The sequence below is a fragment of the Oncorhynchus nerka genome, linkage group LG4 (assembly GCF_034236695.1).
Source record: "Oncorhynchus nerka isolate Pitt River linkage group LG4, Oner_Uvic_2.0, whole genome shotgun sequence".
Taxonomy (NCBI): Eukaryota; Metazoa; Chordata; class Actinopteri; order Salmoniformes; family Salmonidae; genus Oncorhynchus; species Oncorhynchus nerka.
The window spans coordinates 60157013-60174255 of record NC_088399.1 but is presented as its reverse complement, the minus strand read 5'-3'; the positions used below and the strand labels follow the sequence as shown (position 1 = coordinate 60174255).

Sequence of the window (17243 nt, the reverse complement as noted above, 5' to 3'; positions counted from 1 at the left end):
GACAGGCCCGGAGCTCTTTATCAGGCACCTCGCTCATTGTCTCCTCTTCTCCTCTTTCGGTAGGCTGGATAGTCTACGACTGTGTCACGCCCTGACCTGAATATTCTTTGTTTTCTTTATATATTTTGGTTAGGTCAGGGTGTGAAGAGGGTGGTATGTGTGTTTTTGTCTCATCTAGGGTTTTGTATGTCTAGTTGTGTGTCTCGTCTAGGCATATTGTAGGTCTATGGTGGCCTGGATTGGTTCCCAATCAGAGGCAGCTGTTTATCGTTGTCTCTGATTGGGGAACCTATTTAGGTTGCCATTTTCCAGTTTGGGTTCGTGGGTTATTGTTTATGTGATGTTGCATGTTTGCACTCAGTTTTGATAGCGGTCACGGTCGTCTTGTTATTTTGTTTGTTTAGTGTACTTTGTGTTTTTCCGTCTTTTCATTAAAATATGTATTCACATCACGCTGCGCTTTGGTCTCCTCACTACGACGATCGTGACAGACTGAAGTGTAACACCCACCCGTGTTACACTGTGTCTGCCTGAAGTTTAAGGCACTTAAACTCACCCTGTACAAAAGGTTACAACGGTTCTCCATAGTTATTTATCAAAAGTAACCAATATCTGGATTCAATAGACAATATCTGCACACATCTGCATTTACAAATGCTATAACTTGTGGCATTAATAGAACAAACCATTTATTTTCTTTATAACAAATCATTTTATTTATGGATAGTACTGCTTAATTTAAGAGTGTATATGTCTTTATTCCACTGTCTTATTGAATAAGATGGCACCTTAATTGTAGGACAATTCTGAGTTTGGGAATTGTGATTTATTATGGTATGCCTTAAATTCAAGATATGGACTGTGCCTCCCATCATTGCTCTCTATGCTTGTACTATCCCCTAGTGGATAAATGTACAACTACAGTCCCATAGAAGCCGGAAGTGACGTTTTTGACAAGCTAACGCGGTTGTCTTCTTTGAAAGAGGCTGTTGAGTCGTCGGAACAACACATTTACAAATAAAACAGACACGTAGCTACGATAAGTCACAGCTGACAATTGTAAGGACACCATTTTACACCGTAAGTTGATGTATTTTTTACATTTCACTAGCGTGCTTCACAGTATTTAATTCATCCTTTAGCAAGCTAACACGTTAACTAGCTAGCTATGGCTAACATAATCACGCCGCTTGTTTAATTTAGCTAGGCGGGAGTCGACGCTATCCAAGTCTAGACCTTTCATGATTCTCTTTGGTATACAATTCATTTGCACACGTTTGTATTTCTTGAATCACTAACTAAATTTAGCTTAGTAGCCCTTGGTCGAGACTCTCAATCCCATTACACAGAAGAGTCGTTGAACTCATTCGTCTTCGGTACTCAATAGTGTGCAATTGTAGCCAATCGGCAGGCACGCCCCCCCTCTCCGAGCCTATCGTTCAAAAAAGGGTTAAAACGGTGTGTGTTTTGAATTTGTGAGATTATTTTTGATGTGATTTGAAAGTACAGGGATGTATGTTTCTAGAAACAGTACCGCATTTGAGAATCGATTCACGTGTAGATGGAAGTATTTGGCTGTTTTGGCTTCCAGAGCCAATTCTCATTTAAACAGAACGTGCAAGGTCCTTGGACCATAATGACTAACATTAAGCTCATTTAGTCCATTATTGGGCTAGCAAATTAGTAGCTAGCATAACAAGGGTGCTGTTAATTACATTGACATAGTCCTATTTAAAGTGAACTGTGTGGTAAAAACAAACGAAAAGCTAAAGAGCTGTTTCTTTGTATTCAAGCTGGCCTTGCCTTTTAAATGCGGACTCAACTCTTTTGCCAGTTCACTTCACCTTTTTTTGTGATCCGAGTCATCTTTGCATTCACATTGCTCTGTTTAGAAAGGAACCAAGATCTTTTCCCAACATTCACTCAATACACTGGGTTTTTACAAAGTGCAGGACAAGCTATTCCATCAGAATGTGTTATTGGACAGCTAGATATACCATATACTTACTTACATTTTGAAAGCTAATCAATTGCATTTGCTTAAAATATTAGTCATAATAATTGTAATCAGAAGATACTTTTAACTTGTAAATATTATTGTTAACAGATTACATAATGCTGTAATTGAAAATTGTACACCCAATGTAGGCTACCATCCCTTTAAGGGTTCAAAATCCATTTTTAGCTCTGTTGTGATTCTCACCAAATAGGTTGTCTTTTCACACTATTCAACCCCCACAATTGAATAAACAGTTTATGAAGCTCTCTTAGCCTATAGATCACATATTGCAAACAAATAATCTGAACTGAAAACTCCTTGCATTTTAGAATTTCTGTGCATCCTTGACAATTACTAATCATGTTTTTTCTGCAATACTGCTCATTAGAGGTCGATGTATTGTGATTTTTCAATACCGATACCGATTATTCGAGGACCCAAAAAGCCGATACCGATTTAATTGGCCAATTTCTTTTTACATATTTTTTTTATTTGTAATAATGACAATTACAACAATATTGAATGAACACTTATTTTAACTTAATATAATACATCAAAGTAAATAATGAAACATGTTTAAATAATTCAAAAACAAACTGTTGATGAAAAAAGTAAAAGTGCAATATGTGCTATGTAAGAAAGCTAACGTTTAAGTTCCTTGCTCAGAACATGAGAACATATGAAAGCTGGTGGTTCCTTTTAACACGAGTCTTCAATATTCCCAGGTAAGAAGTTTTAGGTTGTAGTTATTATAGGAATTATAGGACTTTTTCCCTCTATACCATTTGTATTTCATTAACCTTTGAATATTAGATGTTCTTATAGGCACTTTAGTATTGTTCGAACCAGCAACACAACGACAACGGCCACCATCGAAGCAGTGTTACCCATGCAGAGCAAGGGGAACAACTACTAGAAGGCTTAGAGCGAGTGACGTTTGAAACGCTATTAGCGCACGCTAACTAGCTAGCCATTTCCCTTCAGTTACACCAGCCTCATCTTGATAGGCTTGAAGTCATAAACAGCGCAATGCTTGACGCACAACGAAGAGCTGCTGGCAAAACACACGAAAGTGCTGTTTGAATGAATGTTTATGCGCCTGCTTCTGCCTACCACCGCTCAGTCAGATACTTAGATACTTGTATGCTCAGTCAGATTATATGCAACGCAGGACACGCTAGATAATATCTAGTAATATCATCAACCATGTGTAGTTAACTAGTGATTATGATTGATTGATTTTTTAAATTTTTTATAAGATGAGTGCTAGCTAGCAACTTACCTTGGCTTACTGCATTCGCGTAACAGACAGTCTCCATGTGGAGTGCAACGAGAGAGAGGCAAGTCGTTATTGCGTTGGACTAGTTAACTGTAAGTTGCAAGATTGGATCCCCCGAGCTGACAAGGTGGATATCTGTCGTTCTGCCCCTGAACGAGGCAGTTAACCCACCGCTCCTAGGCCGTCATTGAAAATAAGAATGTGTTCTTAACTGACTTGCCTAGTTAAATAAGGGTATGTACAAATATTTTAAAAATTGGCAAATCGGCGCCCAAAAATACTGTTTTCCGATTGTTATGAAAACTTGAAATCGGCCATTCCGATTTAATCGGTCGACCTCTACTGCTCATCATAATTTTCTCTTTTTTTGTGGCACCAATGTGAAGGGCTATGACAGGGGAAACGGTGTTGCAGTAGCCTAGTGTGTGGTGTGGGAATAAGGACAAGTGAACCTGGGGAGCTTTGTGTTCTAATTGCCCTGAAACAGAACGGAACTCTGACCCCTCAAAAGAGCTACAAAAGCAAACCAAAATGAGACCATCTCGAGAGGTGGTCTAAGTTCGGTTCGCTTTTGTGGCTCTTGAGAGGCCGAGTTCCAACACTGCACAAAAATTAAGCGAACTGTCTGAAAGAGACCGAGTGTGACAACACCTGTAGTCATATAGCAGACCACTCTTATCCAGAGCCCACAGTTTTATACCGGTCCCCCGTGGGAATCAAACCCACAACCTTGGCATTGCAAGTGCCATGCTCTACCAACTGAGCCACATGGGTTAATGCCTCCCCCAAATAGCTTTAGCTTGGTTTAACAAATCTTTTTAGTAAAGCAGTATCCTTTTGATTTTTATATTTGATAAAAGCTTCTTGTGCAAATTTGCAAATGAGTGCTTGCTTACCTGTGAACTCCATTGTGCCACACCCCCTCTCACCCTTTGACCTCCCTCCCCATTCCCTTCCTCCACTTTGAGTCCCTCTTCCCCTCCCTAGGTCCCATATGGCTACACCCTTACCTCAAAAGGGGCCTGGTCTGGCTGGTATGCTCTCCCAGCAGCAGCAGTCCCACCTGCCCCCAGGCTTAGGCCCCGGCCAGCCTGCCATGCTCCCTCAGGGAGCCCTGAGAGAGATCTCCCCTGTGTTCCTCTGTCGAATCGGCCAGGAGACCGTCCAGGACATCGTCACACGCACCATGGAGATCTTCCAGATCACACGAGCCACACAGGTAATGCCAGTGTTTCCCAAAGGTTTGACACATTAATTTTATACATTATGCTTTCACATCATATGTATTCAAATCCATGTCTCACTTAAATGTCTGCTGTTATGGGGGTTTGGGGAGAAATATTTCACCTGATGAAATTAAGGTTAGTTAAAGAATGTGCTGTCTGCCCCCCCCCCAATAGAGATTCAAAATAATACTGTTTATAGTGTGTGTATATATATATATATAAATGCAGTACCAGTCAAAAGTTTGGACACACCTACTCATTCAATGGTTTTTATTTTTACTATTTTCTACATTGTAGAATAATAGTGAAGACATCAAAACTATGAAATAACACATATGGAATCATGTATTAACCCCAAAAATATACTTTATATTTGAGATTCTTCAAAGTAGCCATCCTTTGCCTTGATGACAGTTTTGCACACACTTGGCATTCTCTCAACCAGCTTCATGAGGTAGTTACCTGGAATGCATTTCAATTACAAGTGTGCCTTGTTAAAAGTACATTTGTGGAATTTATTTTGTTCTTAATGCGTTTGAGCCAATCAGTTGTGTTGTGACAAGGTAGGGGTGGTATACAGAAGATATTTGGTAAAATACCAAGTCCATATTATAGCAAGAACAGCTCAGAAAACAATGCAAAACGACAGTCGTTACTTTAAGACATGAAGGTCAGTCAATGTGGAATATTTCAAGAACTTTGAAAGTTTCTTCAAATGCAGTTGATAAAACCAAGCGCTACGATGGAACTGGCTCTCATGAGGACCGCCACAGGAAAGGAAGACCTCAAGTTACCTCTGCTGCAGAGAATAAGTTCCTTAGAATTACCAGCCTCAGAAATTGCAGCTCAAATAAATGCTTCAGAGTTCAAGGAACAGACACATCTTAACATCAACTGTTCAGAGGAGACTCCGTGAATCAGGCCTTCGTGGTCGAATTGCTGCAAAGAAACCACTACTAAAGGACACCAATAATAAGAGACTTGAATTGAGATGGTTTGGGATGAGTTGGACCGCAGAGTGAAGGAAAAGCAGCCAACAATGCTCAGCATGTGTAGGCACTCCTTCAAGACTGTCGGAAAAGCATTCCAGGTGAAACTGGTTTACAGAATGCCAAGAGTGTGCAAAGCTGTCATCAAGGCAAAGGGTGGCTACTTTGAAGAATATAAAATATATATTTGTTTTAACTTTCTTGGTTACTACATGATTCTATGTGTGTTATTTCATAGTGTTGATGTCTTAACTATTATTTTACAATGTAGAAAATAATACAAATAAAGAAACCCTTGAATGTATAGGTGTGTTCAAACCTTTGACTGGTAGTGTGTGTTTGAGATATTTTCACACACACTACCATTCAAAAGTTTGGGGTCACTTAGAAATGTCCAGGTTTTCCATGAAAACATACATGAAATCAGTTAAAAAATGAATAGGAAATATAGTCAAGACGTTGACAAGGTTATAAATAATGATTTTTAATTGAAATAATAATTGTGTCCTTCAAACTTTGCCTTCGTCAAAGAATCCTCCATTTTCAGCAATTACAGCCTTGCAGACCTTTGGCATTCTAGTTGTCAATTTGTTGAGGTTATCTGAAGAGATTTCATCTCATGCTTCCTGAAGCACCTCCCACAAGTTGGATTGGCTTGATGGGCACTTCTTACGTACCATACGGTCTTCCCTAAATAGTTCTTGCATAGGTTGGAGCTGTGCTTTGGGTCATTGTTCTGTTGTAGGAGGAAATTAGCTCCAATTTAAGTGCTGTCCACAGGGCATGGCGTTGCAAAATGGAGTGATAGCCATCAAGATCCCCTTTACCCTGTACAAATCTCCCACTTTACCACCACCAAAGCACCCCAGACCATCACATTGCCTCCACCATGATTGACAGATGGCGTCAAGCACTCCTCCAGCATATTTGTATTTTTCCTGCGTCTCACGAATGTTCTTTGATCTGAACACCTCAAACTTAGATTCGTCTGTCCATAAAATTTTTTCCAGTCTTCCTCTGTCCAGTGTATGTGTTCTTTTGCTCATCTTAATCTTTTATTGGCCAGTCTGAGATATGGCTTTTTCTTTGCAACTCTGCCTAGAAGGCCAGCATTGCGGGTACTATTTAATGAAGCTGCCAGTTGAGGACTTGACACTAATACTTGCTCAGTTGTGCACTGGGGCCTCCCACTCCTCTTTCTATTCTGGTCAGTCAGTTTGCGCTGTTCTGTGAAGGGAGTAGTATACAGCGTTGGTCAAGATCTTCAGTTTCTTGGCAATTTCTCACATGGAATAGCCTGACGAGTTTCAAAAGACAGTTATTTGGTTCTGGCCATTGTGAGCCTGTAATCGAACCCACAAATGCCGATGCTCCAGATACTCAACTAGTCTAAAGAAGTTTTATTGCTTCTTTAATCAGGACAACAGTTTTCAGCTGTGCTAACATAATTGAAAATGGGTTTTCTAATGATCAATTAGCCTTTTAAAATGATCAACTTGGATTGGCTAACACAACATGCCATTGGAACACAGGAGTGATGGTTGCTGATAATGGGCCTCTGTACGCTTATGTAGATATTCCATTAAATATCAGCCATTTCCAGCAACAAAAGGAATTTACAACATTAACAATGTCTACATTGTATTACTGATTAACTTGATGTTATTTTAATGGACACAATGTGCTTTTCTTTCAAAAACATGGAAACGTAAGTGACCCCAAACTTTTGACTGTGTGTGTGTATTACCAACATACATAAACACTGCCGTTCAAAAAGATACACACTATTTAGCGTCATTCTGGGGTTGTCCTCCCTCTTTCCCCATCTATCAGTTGCCTAACGGGGTGACCCAGAGCCAGGCTGTGTATCAGGACCGCTTCGGGAAACTCCAGGAGCACCTCCGTCAGCTGGCCCTGCTTTTTCGCAAGCTCCGCCTTCTCTACGAGCGCTGTGTTGAGATGACCTCTGACCTGCAGGAAGAACCCTCAGAGGTAGGGCTCAATTAAATCTATGTATAAAAAATGATTCCATTGACCTTTCGCTCTACTGAGTCTATCCAAGCTGTACTGGGCTGGCTTGGTTATGCATTCACCATAGTTGCTGGAACTATGCTGGTATGGATCACGTGAAAAATGAAATATCCGAGCCAGCACAGTACGATTCGGGTCGGCCCTCTAGTGTTTGTCTTTCTGGCTATACACAAGCTCTACTTGTTTTGTCTGTCTGTACTTTGTCACCTTTGACAGTATATTGTCTTGTAGTTGGTTTATGTGTGCCAATGATGTGATGAACTTAGTGTATCATACGTCTGTCTTTCCAGCTGGTGCCATATGTAAGGGAGGAGATGGCCCCTGTGAGAGTGGAGCCCTGCAGTCCGGCTGTAAGCCAGGAGAGACTAGAAGTACTGGAGGTTTGTGACGTGTCCACTTCGTCTGTATGTCACTGATTCAATATCGTTTGTTGGATGACAACCAATAGTTAGTACAGAGATGTTACATTTCCTTGAATCTGATTGGGTTCGGTGTGTCATGGTCCCTCTCACAGAAGATGAGGCAGAAAAACCAGGAGATGAAGATTCTGATGGACCAGATGAGGAACCTGTTATGGGACGTAAACGCAATGCTGACACTCAGGAAATGATATCACAGATGAACTCTCCCTCACTGCACTTCACGATGCCCTCCAACTAGGGGCCATGGGTTTTTCCTGACCCAGGAAACTCTTGGCCCTAGTACCTCCAACCATTGTTGTACTTGTGTGAGACAGACTGCTAGAAGCTTTTGGTGATCAACCTTTACAGTATGGTGCTTTCAGAGACATTGAATGAACTGAGTTTACTACAAATGTTTTGTACTGTCAGTATCTTTTTTTTTTTTTTTTACTCCGATATTATGAGTTCAGACTTGCCAAGCCTCAGGTGAATTTCCTGCCTTTTTTTGAGTGGTAAGCACTGACTCAGGACCAGCTAAATAAACTTGAATTCAGTGTTGTGAATTTTACTCGGTGCACAAAAGGCTGATCTAGTATCAGCAAAAAAATCTGCCCTTATTCTTTGTGTCCCAACTAGTGACTGTCACCTGTGTTGAAGACAATGGGATCTCATCGCCACTGGCAGCTATTTATCTCAGGTGTTTGTGTGTTTTAGCATTATTCTTGAGGTTAGCTTCCTGAGTGCTGGGCAACACCCCCCTGCTTACCTTAAGGGTTAAGAACCTTGCATGCCGACTGCTGAGGAAGTGTGAATCTATTTTTGTACACTGCATGATCTCGGAGAAAGCACAAGCAATAGGTTACTGAGTCTTTTTCTACAAAATAAATACATTGTGAGAAATGTCTGCTTTGCCTTGGATACTTTTAAGGGTCTGGTGAATGCAGTTGAAGTGATGCTTTGTGATGTCAGAAGTCTACATGTTTTGAAATCCGCCGTTTGCACTGTTTTTATTGGTCTTATAGTTACGTGGAATGAACCAATCGCTGTGCGACATTCTCAACTCGCCGGTGTACTGTAGAAATACACCAGCTGGAGTGCACTACACCATTAACTGTCCACTTGGCGCCTTCCTTTGATATGAAGTTCCACTCCATTCAAACCGCAATGGGAGTGGCATCTTCCACCGAGGACATAAGGCTTCCTCCATATGTTTACTCCTCCAATAGCCTGTTGTCTCAGACCCCTGGAGGCGGAGTCTCTCTTAGCTTTAGGTCCCCTCCCTCTTATCACCAGGCTCTGTCTACATTTAACCACCACTCCAGGCCTCCACACAGTGTTTCTGTCTCGGTCCCTGTCATGCACGTTCCAGGTCCTTGTACTTCTTGCGCAGGACAGACACCTGGTCCTTGAAGAGCAGGGGGTCCAGGCGGAACTGGGAGTGGACCAGGGGCATGTAGCCAAACCATCTGGCAAAGCTGTTCACACACTCCTGTCTCTGGGTAAAGTGCTCTGGGTTGGCCCACGGAGCGCTCATCTTCGTACCCTGGGAGGATGAAAGATGTGGAGAGAGAAGAGGGTGAGTTAGAAACCCAGGTCGTCGTACGCACATAACATTAACGTACAGACGGGATGTACAAATGGAATTATGGTTCTGTATACCGTGGGAATGTACACTAATGTAGACTATTACTGGTGTCACAATTTCTCAATCTTCGTTCTAGGCTGATAAGGATGTTGTACAGTGTATTGCCTGTCAGAAAACTAGGGAACTGCTACAAATAGGGTTCTTATCTCCAGTCTGATAGAGTCGGACGAGAGAACCGCCACTGTGACGTACGGTCTGGGATAATCTCATCTTTACAAAAATAAACCGGAGCAAGTTCTTGTTATGCAGCAATAACCGACTATCTGTGTCGAGGGATTTAATGATTATTGTTGTGTAAATATACAGGTTGAACTCTCAACAAGTCTAACCCTAGTTAATAAGCGGTCTATCAAGTCATTCTGGTATTGGTTGATCTTAAAATTTTAGAAAAATGTAATGTAACTTTTTTGGACAAATGTTATGCTTTATATACAGTATCACAACTACAGCAATAAATAACTCACAACCTCACCTGTGGGCTGGGCAGCTCATTGGTCAAATTCACCATCGATGGGTGTCGCCTCACCTGTGGGCTGGGCAGCTCATTGGTCAAATTCACCATCGATGGGTGTCGCCTCACCTGTGGGCTGGGCAGCTCATTGGTCAAATTCACCATCGATGGGTGTCGCCTCACCTGTGGGCTGGGCAGCTCCTTGTACTGCTTCCTCTGGGCCACTTTGATTGGTGGCAGGTGGGTGACGGAGGAAACCAGGAAGTTCATGAGGATGTCCTCACAGTTGGAAGTGCGGTCCACCAGCGCCCGTAGTGAGGGGGGCAGGTAGTGGGAGAACAGGTAGTGATAGTACCTGATGGAGAGGTAATGGAAGGGTCAGAGATAACAAAGTGATCACTAAAATGGCAAGGAAATAGTTGTTGGTTGGGATATTGTACATTAAGCCTGGTAATACATTCTAAGGGTAAAATGTAAGGGCTTCGAGTAGTAGCCACAGCTCATAGACCATCTGTTTAATGGTCTTCGTTGGTTTACTATGTTTTTCTGTTGTGTGTCAGATCAGCTGTACACGATGGTAGTCATAGAAACAGAATCCATAGAAAGGGCTGGCAAATTGACTGGTTCATTTGAATGGGGAGGCCCGTTCTATGGACTCTATGGTTACAGTACCTGTGGTAGAAGGCTGCTCCCGTCAGAACGATGGAGTATTCGTTAGTCCACTTGGAGGTGTACCCCCACGCATGCTTCACCGGGTCCCAGAAGTGACTCCTAGGGGGGTAGCCCACAATACGCTCAGGAAAACTCCTCCACACCATGAAGGCAAAGTTCACCTGCGCGAAGAGTGAATACAGTTGCATGGGTAAAGTGTGTGTGTGTGTGTGTGTGTGTTTTCTACCACAGTGTATAGTTGTAATGGAAGGTCATACCTCACTGGTCAGCAGGACTGTATCTTCATCCAGACTCAGTACTGCCTCTGTCTCTATGGCCACGTTGGGAAGGAAACGACTGCTCGTCTGGAGAGAGGGGAATTGAGAGAGATGGTCATTTCCATTCCTTGTTCAGTTTGACAGTGGTTGGTTTGTGTTTGGGATAATGAAGGAATGACAGGGGCACTGTCTGCTCCATTGAGGTCTGTGGCACGGGGAGAGAGAGGATGAGTCAATGTCACGGATGTGTGAATGACAAGCAGTGACAAAGGAAGCATTTTACTCCCATAGATTCAGTGTGGTTTGGGGGTGGGGGGGTAGACTTACAGAGAGAGGTAGACAGGAATGACTTTCATTCTGCCCCTCCTGTAGCCTTACTTGGGATTTGGCGACGTCATTGTCACTCACCTTCCTCCTACCGTCTGTCACAGTGAGGGGGACAGGCATGGGTGGCCATTTACTCCTGTGGGGCGGCGGCTTCTCACTGTTCCACAGGATGATGATCTAGAGGGGGAGGGAATAGAGTGAGACACAATAAGCATAAGGGTTAATAGGCTTAATGAAGCAATATGGAGCAGTCTATTTGCTACCTATGACCTCTTATTCACCAACACACTCACCTGTGAACAGTATTTGGACTTGGAGACCACCTGAAGCAGCTTCATGATTGGCTGAGACTGGGAGACCAACGGAGAGACTGCATGGATGATGGCGGTGAACTCTTGACCTGGACTGACCCCTACAGGAAGGAACGAGGAGGAGAAGTTAGTTAAAGTACAATCTACCATGTACAGCGTTTCATATTTGAAAGTAACATTTACTGTAGGAGACATTAGATTTGCTTTGTATACTTATGATTATAAACTTTATGAAATATACATTTGTGTTTTATTATAGGAGACCCTATAGATGAGGTATAATTATATGGATGAGCCAGTCTAGTCAGGTAGGTCTGAACTAGTCGGGACCAGTCCAGTCTGGTGTGGTTCCCTACCTAAGCTCAGGTAGTAGAAGGGGAAGTGGGCCAAGTGTGTGGAGTACTCTGGCAGGACGAGCAGGCCTCCTGGTAAGGCGTTCCACATGTACTTATTTCTGGAGATGTGGGAGAACACCCGGTCTTTGATTATCTGAGAGAGAGAGAGATGACAAGGTGAGAACGTTTGAGGGGAGAACGCCCTGATGTACCCATTAGTTCAAACATGAATTATCGATGTCCATATGGGCTGGCCAACATTGTCTGTGTAAAACCGAAGTAATCACCTTAAGTACATGCACTTCCTCACTTTGACCAGCCGGTGCCAGTATAACAACAAAACACCCAATCCAAAACAATCCCATACAAATGAATCTGAGGTCAATCCATTCTCTCTTAGTTCCTGGGTCGTGTTCATTAGAGCACATCGCAGCAACAACAAAAAAATGCCACGGAAAACAAAAACAAGCATTGGACAATGGCCAGGTACTGTTTCAGTCCGTTTTCTCCCGTTTTGTGCCTAATTAACAGGACTCCTCACCTACCTCCAGTGTGGTGAGGACTATCTTGTCCACGGAGGAGAAGTAAGCCTCCCACAGCATCTGAGTGCGCTGCCTCAGAGCCAGGACCCACTCATTTCCCACCGCGCGCACTGTAGACGGGACCTGGGGGAGAGCGGAAGACGAGGGAGGGTGCAAGTTGAGAAAGAGGAGGGTTGAGAGAGCAAAGGTGAGAGGGCAGAGCAGGCAAGGTTTTATCGCGTTGCATACAATCAGAATCTCCCGAATGAAATGTCCTTCATGGAACGACACTGCTCTCTACACTGCCTGGTAAAAGAATAAAATGTTCTTACAGTATGTTACATTTTTACCTGTGGCTGCAAACCTTTTGAACCACTTAAACAGCCCCTAGCAGTTTATACATGACTCAACCCACTGACAGTCAATAACCTTTACTATGGAGGAAGATGGGGAAAGTGGTCAGGGACTAGCTACATTATCTCAACCCATCCAGAGTCAAATCCCCTATCAATGGTATTGTTTTGCAAGAGGGAGAGCTTGGGTTCAGGAAAGGTGCCCGGCAGCTATCCTAGCTCACCTACATCTGTTTATAGCCAACATTTCAGGCAACTTCCATGTTCCATGATGACACTACGCTCTAGTAGAGGAAAGTAAAAAGGTTCGCTCCATTGGCACCAAATGAAAATAGCCCAAATTCACCCCGTTCATTCTCCTAAACTACTATGAATGTGTCGGCTAGCTGAAGAAATGGGAAACATACCGAATAGACTCACCTAACCGGTAAGCCTACACCAGGCGATTACTTTGGATAAAGTAATGTGATTTGATTAGAATTAAATCAAGTTAGTCTAGCAGGGAAGTCTGCATCTTCTACAGTGATGTTAAAAGGCCAGTTAGGTAGCCTGTTGACTCCACCTAGAACCTAGTCTACCATATAACAGCTCTTCTAATGATAGGGACCTGAGGAAGGAAAGGCCCTCCCTCCTCCTCTCTCACATCTCTTGATCTGAAAGAGAGATTCCCCTCTCAGTGGTCTCCTGACTCTCTGATGTGCTTGGACCCATTCAACCTCCTGTCACCAGCTTTATTCCCTCAAAATTCAATTTCCAAATCCCTAACCACCGGGGCATGTGTGTGTGTGTGAGGGGGAGTGTGTGTGTGTGTACATGCGGGCGCACATGGGCCTAACGTTGTTGTGGTCAATTCCATTTTTAATAGTCAATTCTATGATTTTTAACATGTCCTTTCCAAAAATGAAAATGTTTTTTTATAGGGGGGGGGTATTAGGTTATTTCCTGTATCAACTGGGTTCAAACAATTGATTCCAGACCTGTTGTGAACGTGTGAGACGCTCGCACGCGTGTGTGTGTGTTACCTGCAGTAGCAATCGCTCATCTCCTTCTATGACAGCCTGGTTCCACTGGATGACATCAGAGAAGGGCAGCTCCCAACCATTACTGAGCAACACTGGAATACATGCCGCCTAGAGACAGCGAGAGAGAATAGACGGAATACTCTGTTCTCAGCAGATGTACGCGTAAGAGAATCTATCACCTGGGAAATGGGTGGGTCAGTGTGACAAGAACATAAACGGGCAGGGTCAGTGGTAATGCTACCGTTGGTCATCTGCTCTGCTTGTGGTAGACGGGCCATTTTTCAATATAAATATGTTGTCTAGATTTCCAGGCTTCGTCTCTGACACATACCACCATAGTAGCAGCTGGTACTTCAATAAGGCAGTCTGAGCAGATAATGAAATCGATGACACGTGTGTGTGAGACACTCTCTTGGGGAGGTTGCATGAGTCACAGCTACTATCTTGCCTGTCCCAGGAGCCCCTTGAGGCCCTAGAGAAAAAGATCACATTTCTGCTACGTCTCTCACACATACACACACAGATTTAACAGACCCCTAGTCTGCTAATTAAGTACACTACACAGAGAGGATGGCGAGAGAAGGAGTGAAATGGAGCGAGAGAGAAGAGATCATATTTTTAAAGCTGAGTTTGATGTTGCCGTATCCCCGTTGTTTACTGACAGTCAGGTTTTTGATGTTCTACTTTTCTTTTTTCAGCTCCCTCCAATCTCTCTCTCTCCAAGCTGCGGTCCTGGGTGTTGATGGTTTTATTTACTTTTCTAATTAAATCACAAGAGAGCAGCCAGAACCAGCTACAGACTGAGATCAGACGACTCCGACTGAGATTCCCCCTCTGGCGGTTTGAAGCTCTGCTAGTTGCCTCACCAGAGACCAGCCCTCACCAAGGCAGTCATGCAGACGACGCTAAGATACGCTAGGCTACGCTCCAGGTAACAGGGTCAAGCCAGATGTTGAGGCCTCCAGAGCTGACGTAAAGCCTGGGGCTCGCCTGAGCCACTTCCCCAGAGAAATGGTGCAGTGAAGCGGACTGACTAAGAAGTATTCCCCTGTCTAGATCCCAGTGCAGCTCAGCATGTGGGCATATGTGTGTTGTTGTTTACATTGGGAGATGAAGAGAGGAGCATCAGGGTCAGTGTGTGCGTGCGTGCGTGCGTGCACGCACCAAGAGTTGGAACGCAGACAATAAGTTTCCTACCACACTGGTAATTGTACGTTCTTTTGTGGGCTGGCACAACAAGTAAAAGGAGATCTTACAAATCTCAGACTGGCCCGAATGGTAAAGCAAAGGAGATAGATGGAGGGAGAAGGAGAGAGAGAGAGAGCGGGGGAGGGAGAAGGAGGAGGAATGAGTTAGCTGTGTGAGAGTGAGCTTCCCTGCCAAGCCCTGTGTTCAGTGGATTTGCCCATTCAGCTTAGATCAGCAGTGTGGCAGGCTGGCAACCCTATGGAAGCTTCCGGACCATTGAGAGACTCAGTGAGCGAGAGAGAAGGAGAGAGGGCCAGGGAACACAAGAGTCTGGGAGGTTCATTGGTAGGTAAAACCATGAACACAGCTCCATCACCATAACATCCACATGGGTGGTAATTCCACACAGTTTGTGCCATATCATTATTTCTTTAACTACATGGTTTATTGAAGCTGAGTTTACTGAAAGACAAACCCATTCAATGTTATATTTACCAAATACACCCCCCCCCTTTGCAAATCAGTCAACACCACCATCATGGTTAACACCTTAACCTTAAATTGTACACATTAGTAGAGCACATACATTCATACGACAGTGTGGCTATGATACTAATAGTGTAACTGCTAACACAATACACGTCAATCCATAATCTTGTTCAGAGGTGTATTCGTGCACGTAGCTTGGTCCCAGGAGTTATAGGAGTTGGCAAAACGGCACAAACAAATCCCATATCTGCGACCATGCCCGTGTATTTTGAGCAGTATTTGGCATTCTTCCAGGACCATGCTAGGGTGTTGTGATCCGTATTTAGCATCCTACCTGTAGAGACTCTAGGAAGCGAAAGGAGCCCAGGCGACGCCCCCGAGGAACCAGGCAAAAGGTGGAGTTGTGGAGCAGCTCTTGGTAATCAAACCTGAGGCGAGAAAGAAAGAGTGGGATGGAGAGTTAGTGTTGGAGGACAAAAAAATATTCTGCTCGCACTTTTACAGCGGGAACAGCATTCACTTTTACAAAGGCTCCATTTCTGCCACGAAGACCAGAGGTTCTAGAGACAAAAGACTATTACGGTAAGGGTCAAGAGAGACCTATTGACATTAGTCTTCTGTTAAAAGACCTACTCAACAGTGTTTGGGCACAATTCTGGCTGGGGAATGAGACGTCCACAAGCAAACACGCCCACACTCAATATGCTGTCTCGACCTCGGTTATGAAAAGCCAACTGACATTTACTCCTGAGGTGCTGACCTGTTGCACCCTCTACAACCACTGTGATTATTATTTGACCCTGCTGGTCATCTACCGAACAAACATTTGAATATCTTGAAGAACAAGCTGTACTTGTTTAATTGACAGGTAGCCTAGTGGTTAGAGCCTTGTGCCAGTAACGGAAAGATTGCTGGATCGAATCCCTGAGCTGACAAGGTAAAAAATCAGTCGTTCTGCCCCTGAGCAAGGCAGTCAACCCACTGTTCCCTGGGCGCCGATTATGGCAGCCCCCCCGCACCTCTCTGATTCAGTTTAAATGCAGACGTTTCATTTGAATGCATTCAGTTGTACAACTGACTAGGTTTCCCCATTTCCTTACCCTAATATCCATCAGGCACAGCCAGAAGAGGACTGGCCACCCCTCAGATCCTGGTTCGTTCCTGCCTTTTCTAGGTAGTTTTTCCTAGCCACCGTGCTTCTACATCTGCAATGTTTGGGGTTTTAGGCTGGGTTTCTGTATAAGCCCTGCTGATGTAAAAAGGGCTTTCTAAATACATTTGATTGATTGAATAACTGGACCTGTTACATAATACAATTTGGTTTTGTGTTAGAGAGTCCAACAGGAAGACATGGCCACATCTTAGCTATACCATTCCATTGCCACTGACTGTTGGATGTACTACATTTGTATGAACTACATGAGCTGTGTTTTGGGAAGAAAAAAAACTTGTCTCTATTGGTTTGACCCACACAGGGTCAGCTTCAGTGTCCGCTTCTAGAGTTTTGTATTTTAAAAAGGACAGTCAGTCACACTGAAAGACATCCTATCAAATCCAACTGTAGCTACAACGTAACAGTACCCATATTCTGTACACATACCTCTCAGGACTTGACTTGAGGCTGTTGGTAGAAAAACCACGCTAGAAACCATTCTATAAAGTGGCAATGTTGCCAACTAAGATGACCTGGTCCATGAAGTCTTTATGTTCATAATTTCAAAGTATAAGTAAGGGTAGATGGTTTAAG

The 17243-nt window shown here is 43.5% G+C and overlaps 2 protein-coding genes across 4 annotated transcripts in view; one reads left to right on the top strand and one right to left on the bottom strand.

The window, feature by feature from the left end:
* Positions 1 to 4272: 4272 nt before the first annotated feature.
* zgc:114119 (Mediator of RNA polymerase II transcription subunit 30-like) lies at positions 4273 to 8825 on the top strand. Its single transcript, XM_029658026.2, has 4 exons — positions 4273 to 4497; positions 7327 to 7485; positions 7815 to 7904; positions 8039 to 8825. Exons 1-4 carry the CDS (start codon positions 4273 to 4275, stop codon positions 8132 to 8134), a joined length of 570 nt encoding a protein of 189 aa, XP_029513886.1. The 3' UTR covers positions 8135 to 8825.
* An 80-nt stretch (positions 8826 to 8905) lies between these two features.
* LOC115128299 (exostosin-1c) overlaps positions 8906 to 17243 on the bottom strand; it is a 74493-nt gene continuing 66155 nt past the window's right edge. For 2 of the 3 annotated variants that reach the window (XM_029658021.2, XM_029658020.2), the window contains exons 3-12: positions 15831 to 15924; positions 13820 to 13927; positions 12469 to 12588; positions 11945 to 12077; positions 11571 to 11689; positions 11359 to 11454; positions 10951 to 11037; positions 10694 to 10854; positions 10043 to 10376; positions 8906 to 9468 (exon numbers count right to left, since the gene is read on the bottom strand). In XM_029658021.2, coding sequence (XP_029513881.2) covers positions 9280 to 9468; positions 10043 to 10376; positions 10694 to 10854; positions 10951 to 11037; positions 11359 to 11454; positions 11571 to 11689; positions 11945 to 12077; positions 12469 to 12588; positions 13820 to 13927; positions 15831 to 15924 — 1441 coding nt within the window. In that variant the 3' untranslated portion in view covers positions 8906 to 9279. The remainder of the gene's footprint in view (positions 9469 to 10042; positions 10377 to 10693; positions 10855 to 10950; positions 11038 to 11358; positions 11455 to 11570; positions 11690 to 11944; positions 12078 to 12468; positions 12589 to 13819; positions 13928 to 15830; positions 15925 to 17243) is intronic. The other variant, XM_029658024.2, reaches the window with a different exon arrangement.

Excerpts from the sequence above, each read along its gene's own strand:
- zgc:114119 (XM_029658026.2), top strand. The coding sequence starts at position 4,273 with ATGGCTACACCCTTACCTCAAAAGGGGCCTGGTCTGGCTGGTATGCTC. Across the intron at positions 7,486-7,814 it reads TGCAGGAAGAACCCTCAGAG|CTGGTGCCATATGTAAGGGA; the intron begins GTAGGGCTCAAT and ends CTGTCTTTCCAG. Across the intron at positions 7,905-8,038 it reads AGAGACTAGAAGTACTGGAG|AAGATGAGGCAGAAAAACCA; the intron begins GTTTGTGACGTG and ends TCCCTCTCACAG.